Raw genomic sequence first — 9,178 nt, 5'->3', positions numbered from 1 at the left:
TTATCTGTCGTGTGTATGTCATACGTGAAGGGTAGCTTATCACCGTTACATACCGAAAACCTTTCAAGTTTAAAAGTAAAAGTTATAATCATTGCAAACCAAGTTTAATTTAAATTTAGACAATGCTATAAGATATATATTGATGATGCTTTTAGAAATTAAGAAACAAATGAGACTAGAACTTCAAAACTTGAGGACAGTCGTATGACAGTAGTATAGTATATATATATATATATATATATATATATATATATATATATATATATATATATATATATATATATATATATATATATATATATATATATTTTAAGTCACCAGGAACCTTCTATCATTTTTAACTTTTCGAAAAATCCCAGGCCATTAACATGTAATAAATTTCTAACAAATATCGACCATAATTCGAATCTCTGTCTTTTTTAATCATATTTCATTTTTCAAAATCCCTGGAAAGCTATCATGTTATCCTTCACCATTTTTAACCCACCCCAGCCGCCCCAAAAAGAGGCAATTAACTCTCCAAAGTTGATGAACAACTATGCAATTCTAAATATCATAAGTTTTTAAACATTTTAAGTTACAATCTTTCGTATTCTTCAAATTTTATGAAAATGTATGGGTGACTACTCTATTCACCTTATGTTAATCTTCTTTTTTTATACAAAAAATCCGATCCTCCATAATTTAAAATAAAATGTTCCAGCAGGTGATCATCCTCAATTTTTCAATTTAATAAAGTCAGTTATCTAACGGATCCTCCACCATTGTTATTTTTGTAAAAGCTCTTAGCCACATATGACCCTCCAGCATTTTTAATTGTCAAAAGACATTAACTCCCCAAATTTTAAGGAAATTATCAAACAAATCCGAAAATACTAACTCTCAGAATTTTAAGGAACCAAACTATTTATTTTCTTTCTTAACATTCTGCCTTCTTAACTTCACACGTTTCCACATGTTGTTAAATTACCTTGATGTAATCGTAAAATTGTCGTTTCAGTTTTAGTGCTTCTAAACAAATTACATATATAAATTTATCTCTGCATCAGTTTAACTATTTTCCCATTCAAACTTTTCTCTGGAATCGTAGACTGTGCTTGTTCTTTGTACAACTCATATCCATTGTATAAACACAAACGAATATCATGTTAACCTTTAATTCAAGCTGGTTGCTAAGATATTGGGTCCATACCATTCCGATGCGTCCTAACGACATCGATTTTGTGAGTAAACATAAAGTTACGACTAGTTAAGAGTTACACTGATTTAAAGAGGGTGATCATATTTAATACGATGTACCACTAGGATGAGTATGTAACAATAATGATTGAGGATCAAATCCTGAGTCTGTCCAGAGGAAGGGCTGTGTTGGTGGTGATTGGATCAAAAGTTACGTTAACATATGGATATAAGTAAAGGTTTCCATCCATACTAATTAAATTTATGTAAACTTGATTTCATTATTTGTGTTTAGAATCTGCAAGAAAATCTTCTTTCCAAATTATAACCCGTTCTGTGACATTTAATCTAGAACTGGTCGTGTGACTTGCGCCTTCGGTACTGGCCTTAATACCATTCGCCATGATTATGACACGCCTGAAGCGTACCTTATCACAGTACGTGACGAAAGCTTTTCACGGTTAAAATTCAAGTTAACATAACATAGAAAGCCAAGTTCCAATAATTCATAGATCACAAACACGCGAAGACTTTTTCTACAAATGACTCTATGCAATTAAAATAAATAAATAAAATAACCTTCGGACTTAAGATTTTTTGCCTGTCGTACCATTTTACGTTAGTTCACATACATTCTGATACCATTGTCGTTGATATAAGTCAATAAATTTCAAGTCAAATAACTTGGCAATTGACGTATCATTGTTTAGATAAAACTACAAGCATACTATTTTACTGCAAAGATAATAGGGGTCAATAGTAGGTACTTAAAAAATGTTTAAAGACTATTTGCTCTTGGCAAAATATCATTCAAGTCTTGTATTAAAATTGTGGAATTTCCACAATTCTCTTTTAAATGGATTAAACGTTTGTATCAGCATTGGGAATTGAAGACACGGGACATAAAATATCCTCCCAAATATATGAAGAAATAAAATTCTTCCTAAATTAATTTATTTAATTCTACGAACTATAACCTTATACCGATGAGAAAGGGCAGGTTACGACTTCACCTTGCTGCTATAAATATAGTTTGAAATCATTTACCCACAAGACCTGGCATAAACCGTCATATTGCTTTCGGACAAACAGAACAGTGTAGACAATGTGATTCTTACACTGAACTACCTTAAACTCTATGAAATATGTTACTCTGTTCATATCTAAATGTACAAAATACCGCTCAAAGATAAAATATTAACTGGATTTAGTAGACAAAACAGCTAAAGATTTGTTTGATTGAGTTTAAGTCATCGAATTTTGGGAGATTATCGATTTATTGCTGTGTAGAGAGTTGTTCGGACTGATATACACAGTAATGTTTAAGAAATCCATTAAATAGTAACCTGCGGTCATTAGCGTAATTTGTATGTCTTCTTTCTATTTATTGTTTCAGTAAAAATATAATGTCCAGTTCCAGAAATTTCATGGTTCTTTATTAACATGCTGTTTATTTTCATTCGTGTGTAAATTCACATTTGTTGCATTTCTCATATTTGTTTATCTTTTCATTCATTGTAATTGTTCGTTCGTTTGTTTTGTTCTTAAAATCAGTAATTGTAAGCCTACGTTTACTTTTTTACTTACTACTTTATATGCACCTATTTACAAAATTTAGATCATTTATGGCAATATCAATAATAATTAATAGCAGAAACATATCGTCAAGAAATCTAAAGGCACATAGTTATAACTAAACCATACGATGTATAGTTTATATACCATTTAGTAGTGGTGAACTCAATTACAAATCTACCCCTTTTTCAAAAGTTTTAACTAAGGTAACAAGTGACGTGATACTGATGACCTGGTGATGCATGATTACATTTTTTCCAGTTGAGTAGTAAGTGTCAATCTTGCAAAAGTAGATTTTCCTAAATAATTTATAACATTTGAGAGCTTTGGCTAGCAACGTACTAAAATTATTTATCAAACGTCATATATTTCTTGCGAAATCGTCACAAGTGGAAGATTCCATCATATTGTGCCCCGAAATAAAAGTAGTTGCTCGCCATGGATTTAACTTGTTCTTCCTGATATTAAATCATGATGAGGCCTTATTACATGATGTAAGAGTTCTCCCAAAAAAGTATTAACATGTTTCTAACCTACTCTTGTAATAAAATGCACAAACGTTACCACCATGGTCTGCCTGTCGTGAAACAAAACCAGCTCCAGATCCATTCAGAAAAAAATGTATAAATGAGACAAGTTTTGTTCATAATAAGTAATCTATTCTAAAGATATGTGGTATATCAATATATCCTATATGAATGCAAGAAGGACAACAACGTACGACGCGAGTCGTTGATAAGAGGTTTCCAGGTGCAACCTATACATATATATATTCCTTAATTGATAACGTTTGCGCTTTAGTCACTGTCTTTTCTCGAGGAACCGGCCATGTTTGGTACAATAACCTCAGCGGCACTTGCACTGATCTGTTTGTCTGCGAATGTGCATACCTTTCTTTTTCCCCAGCCGTCGTTACCACCACACACTGGGAATGAACCTGTCAAATATTCGGGAAATGGAGAGAGTAGGATCTACCTTGATATGTTTGTCCGCTTGTCTTTCTGTTCCTTTCACTATTTATCTCTCTTGCGATTGCTTGAGAACATTTATTTAGCGATTTAAACAAACCGTCTATCAAATTTATTTTGTGATTACATTTGTTAGATAAAATTAACCTATGATAATTAGTATCAACTGCACTTAAAAAGTATAATATATACAAGAAATAAAAACAACAAAACAATATGCTTTATTGTCATAAAACCATTTCGCGCGAGGAGAAGAAAGCAATTCTTATCTCTGAGCAAAATACGCTCCAGATTCAAATATAGGCGCATTTGGGCGGGGGGGGGGGGGAGATGGCGCTGTGTTGTGCCAAAGTTTTATTATAAAGACATTATCCCTTAGTAATTTTGTTATGAGACAAAGTTCATGCTACACCTGATTTTTCTTTATACCAGCGGCGGACTACTGGCGCGCAGTGGCAAAAACGGAATTGAGGAACGCCCTAGCCACTCAGACGAATATAGGCGTTGCAAAGAATGTAATCCTTTTCCTTGGTGACGGAATGAGTATTCCCACAGTCACTGCCTCTCGAATCCTTAAGGGCCAACTTAAGAACAAAACAGGAGAAGAGGGCCATCTTTCGTTCGACCTGTTTCCTCACACCGGTCTCAGCAAGGTAAGTTCCAACTTTGGGCAACTTACCGGTAATAACACTGTATACCAACTACCAAAGTTCAGCGATGCGTATTATACCCGTACAGTTCAAACGTGGATTTTTTCACCATGAGGTCTAACCCTAAGTATAAATATGTTTGTTGTTGTCAAAAGTTATTAATATAGTATGCATTCTTGAAGCTATTTTAGCCACGTAACTGTACAAATATGATGAGCACGTTGTCAACCTTCAGCTGCTCGCTACTCATTCTAAAGGCATGTTTTATCTCTCTCCAAAAAGGATAATAACTATGTCTTGTAACTTAAATTTATCTCAGATTAAATCTATCATTATCACACACACACAAACACACACACACACACACACACACAAAATTAATTAATCTCGAAGGCAAATTGAAGTGAATGAGACCTTAGTTACACACCTTACAAGAAAACGTACTCGGAATGGAAAACAGCTAGGTCTTAGCAAAAGACGCGACCAGCCGTCATATCTTAGACTTTCATTATGCGACCTAAGTAATTCATTATGCTCACCGAACATTGGCAACCAAACCAGTCCACTCTTAATATTCAGACGTATTGTCAAGACCATCAAACACCTGACAGTGCAGCCACAGGTACGGCCTATTTATGTGGGGTCAAGACGAATGCTGCGACTATTGGGGTAGACGGACGCACCCGATTCGGAGACTGTTACAGCTCTAAAGGTGCAGAGGTCACTTCTATTCTGGATTGGTCTCTTGCGGCTGGTAACTTTCTTTCAAACGTTTTTATCTTTATTTTGCGAAATGTATTCTCTGGCTTCAAGACAGATAAGTTTGTGGTTTAAATAAAAGAAAAACAATTTTATCAGAAACACGATCAAGCAATAAATACGGCCTTATATATATATATATATATATATATATATATATATATATATATATATATATATATATATATATATATATATATATATATATATATACATACATACATACATACATACATACATACATTGACAGTTTATTAACTCAAAACAACTTTAATAGATTTATGAAAAGTGTGACCATATTACTTACACTCTCCGCACAGTACAATCTCACAATACCTTACCACACATCCTTTTTTGTGGCATCAGTATATTATCTAACATAAATAGAATCATTAAAACAAATTAGAAATTAAAATATGTTCGCTGTTTTTAAAATTTGTACAGCTTGTAATTGGCGTCCAGTTTCTTACATCTGATCACTCTTGAACAATACCTGTGACCTCTCTTTCAAAATGTATCGTTGCATCAAGACTGTTTGACCCCTGAGTCACAGGTCCAAAGTCTCTGGACATTAGAACGCGAGCGCTCTGACTGTATCTTATCTTCCGTCTCTGATCAAACCAAATTAATAGATAAATGATACAAGAACCAGATGTTTTTCATTGAGACGTTATCGGTATATTGTGACGTTGGATGAGAGCTACCTTGTACAGCCATCAGCTTTCTGCCAAATTTGGAACATCCTCGCCTTTTTATTATGCCATTAAGATAAATATAACTCTCTGAAAGAGACTCGGGGTGTTCTAGTGATACTTCACAGACTGGTAACTGTAATGCTCGATAATTATAACGAACCCTAAAGAGATTGTAAATAGTACATCACAGTTGAAGAGGTTTTAAGTTCACTTTATTCAATCTCTAATCAACAACTGGCATTATCTGAAACTCTACGGACTGCAAGCCAAATTAATTTAATTAATTATATTACCTACATGCATTTCTCCAGGCTGAACACAGACTAAAACTCCATAGACACCAGGATTTCAATGGATAACCGTGCTATTATAGTACAAGAACATACACTAAAACTTGTCAGGTGTTACCCTACAATTTTTTTAATGACAGTTGATAAGATCGTAATGCGGTCGAGATTTCATTTCCAGGTCAGTGAGACATAGTTCTTGACAAAACTTACTTTACCTGTGCATTTCCACCACTGCTTTCACAAGCAAATTAAAAGACATCTTAAAATAAAGAATCACTCCAACACACTTATTCCATGGTAAAAATCAGTCACTGTCATAATTATTTCACAGCTAAACAATACCTATAAATTTAGATAGAACTAATTTTCTCCACACCAAATCCGAAATATTTTATCCTGCTCTGACCCCATATGAATGTCAGATTGTAGAGCAGATTGAGTGGAGGAATGTTTTTTATATATAAAATAATACAAAATTGAGGTTACGGTGTTATAAGATTTTTTTTTCTATCAGGTTGTTTCATTCCTTTGTTTGCGCTATTTTGAGGCCACGATCTATATCTAAGCCACTTCAAAGGATTTTTTCCTCGACTCAGCACAACAATAAAAAAAACGAATATGGTTTTGTATTTATTTCCTTTTTCCTCTTTTATTCTTTGAGCATTTCAGCGTGAATATAATTAAATTAGACTGGGATTAATAAAGTTCATTTCAGTGTGAACGTAATTCATTAAGACTGGGATTAATAAAAGTTCATTTCATTGTGAATGTAATTCAATAAAACTGGGATTAATATAGCTCATTTCAGTGGGAATGTAAATCCACAAGACTTGGATTAATACAGTTCATTTCAGTGTGAATGTAATTCAATAAAACTGGGATTAATATAGCTCATTTCAGTGGGAATGTAATTCAATAAGACTTGGATTAATAAAGCTCATTTAAGTGGGAATGAAATTCAGTAAATCTGGGATTAATATAGCTCATTTCAGTGGGAATGTAATTCCGCAAGACTTGGATTAATACAGTTCATTTCAGTGTGAATGTAATTCACAAGACTTGGATTAATATAGTTCATTTCAATGTTGAATGTAATTCCACAAGACTTGGATTAAATATAGCTCATTTAAGTGGGAATGTAATTCAATAAGACTGGGATTAATATAGCTCATTTAAGTGGGAATGTAATTCAATAAGACTGGGATTAATACAGCTCATTTAAGTGGGAATGTAATTCAATAAAACTGGGATTAATATAGCTCATTAAAGTGGGAATGTAATTAAATTAGACTTTGAGTAATAAAGCTCATTTCAGAGTGAATGTAATTAAATTAGACTTTGAGTAATAAAGCTCATTTCAGAGTGCATGTAATTAAATTAAACTGGGAGTAATAAAGCTTATTTCAGAGTGCATGTAATTAAATTAGACTTTGAGTAATAAAGCTCATTTCAGAGTGCATGTAATTAAATTAGACTTTGAGTAATAAAGCTCATTTCAGAGTGAATGTAATTAAATTAGACTGGGAGTAATAAAGCTCATTTCAGAGTGAATGTAATTAAATTAGACTGGGAGTAATAAAGCTCATTTCAGAGTGAATGTAATTAAATTAGACTTTGAGTAATAAAGCTCATTTCAGAGTGAATGTAATTAAATTAGACTTTGAGTAATAAAGCTCATTTCAGAGTGCATGTAATAAAATTAGACCGGAAGTAATAAAGCTTATTTCAGAGTGCATGTAATTAAATTAGACTTTGAGTAATAAAGCTCATTTCAGAGTGCATGTAATTAAATTAGACTTTGAGTAATAAAGCTCATTTCAGAGTGCATGTAATTAAATTAGACTTTGAGTAATAAAGCTCATTTCAGAGTGAATGTAATTAAATTAGACTGGGAGTAATAAAGCTCATTTCAGAGTGAATGTAATTAAATTAGACTGGGAGTAATAAGCTCATTTCAGAGTGAATGTAATTAAATTAGACTGGGAGTAATAAGCTCATTTCAGAGTGAATGTAATTAAATTAGACTGGGAGTAATAAAGCTTATTCCTATGTGAATGTAGTTCACTAAGACTGTAATTAATAAAAGCTCATTTCAATGTGTTAATGAATACAGACGCGTGGAGATCAGGGAAAACGCTTTAATAGCAATTTTCTGGTGTGTGATGTACAAACGAGAAAGCAGAAGATACTTGTAGATATTTTTTCAAACAGGAAAGTCAGTTGGAATAGTAACAACAACGCGTGTAACCCATGCTACACCTGCAGCAGCCTATGCGCACGTGGCCAACAGGGATTGGGAGGGAGATCATTATACTTCCGGGGTCGCGGGGGGTTGTAAAGATATTGCTGCCCAACTCATTGATGACAATCCAAACATTCAGGTAAGCGTCAAAACAACGCTTTTTAATTTATATTTCTGGATATATTAATTATCTGATTAATCTGGTTTTTTTTTCTTCTTCTGGACAAAGAGTTTATCAGCGCCTACCCATCTTTTTCATATTCTTCGGAAGGTTTTCCTTTGCTGCTTTCTGCACCAATCTCCACCTGAGCAAATGAAAAGCTGAGTTAAAGAAATATATATGTATAATTTTGTGGGTTTTATTTTTATTTGTTTGACTTAAAAATATGATCGTTTAGGAACACTTTTCATTGGAAGTTTACAGGAAAGCATCGCTTTTTATATTTAATATAAGAACCCATCGTCAAGCACAAATGATAAGATACCATTTACGTTGCTTGATTTTTCAATGGCACGTTCATCACAATGGCTATGTTATGTCGAGAAAATAGAAACTAAGTGCATTTCCTCGTCATAATAAAATCAGCAAAGTGTTGCAAGTGACGTTAAAAATCATCCAAATAAACAATAATGGTTCACATTCTGTTGTACACTTTTAATTCCTTGTCTTTTGTTACCTTCATCACTTTCTTGTTCTTATCCTTATTACAAACAAAATTTGTTTGGTTTCTTAATGTACTCTCATTGGCATATTGCACTGCAAAGAATAGCACCGTTGAATCCAAGGGCTTGTACAGTATCGTCATTGTATTTGTAATCC

At 33.1% G+C, this 9,178-nt stretch overlaps 1 protein-coding gene across 1 annotated transcript in view; it reads left to right on the top strand.

Moving 5' to 3' along the window:
- Positions 1-3,550: 3,550 nt before the first annotated feature.
- Positions 3,551-9,178, top strand: part of LOC149807334 (alkaline phosphatase-like) — a 28,405-nt gene continuing 22,777 nt past the window's right edge. The window contains exons 1-4 of the mRNA XM_089936795.1: positions 3,551-3,718; positions 4,155-4,375; positions 4,952-5,126; positions 8,328-8,497. Of these exons, the coding sequence (XP_089792921.1) occupies positions 3,583-3,718; positions 4,155-4,375; positions 4,952-5,126; positions 8,328-8,497 (702 nt within the window). The 5' untranslated portion in view covers positions 3,551-3,582. The remainder of the gene's footprint in view (positions 3,719-4,154; positions 4,376-4,951; positions 5,127-8,327; positions 8,498-9,178) is intronic.

The sequence above is a fragment of the Sinohyriopsis cumingii genome, chromosome 1 (genome assembly GCF_028554795.1).
Source record: "Sinohyriopsis cumingii isolate HCF-2022 chromosome 1, ASM2855479v2, whole genome shotgun sequence".
In the NCBI taxonomy this organism is placed as follows: domain Eukaryota; kingdom Metazoa; phylum Mollusca; class Bivalvia; order Unionida; family Unionidae; genus Sinohyriopsis; species Sinohyriopsis cumingii.
The sequence above is the reverse complement of the archived record's forward strand: the minus strand, read 5'-3'. Positions and strand labels throughout refer to the sequence as shown.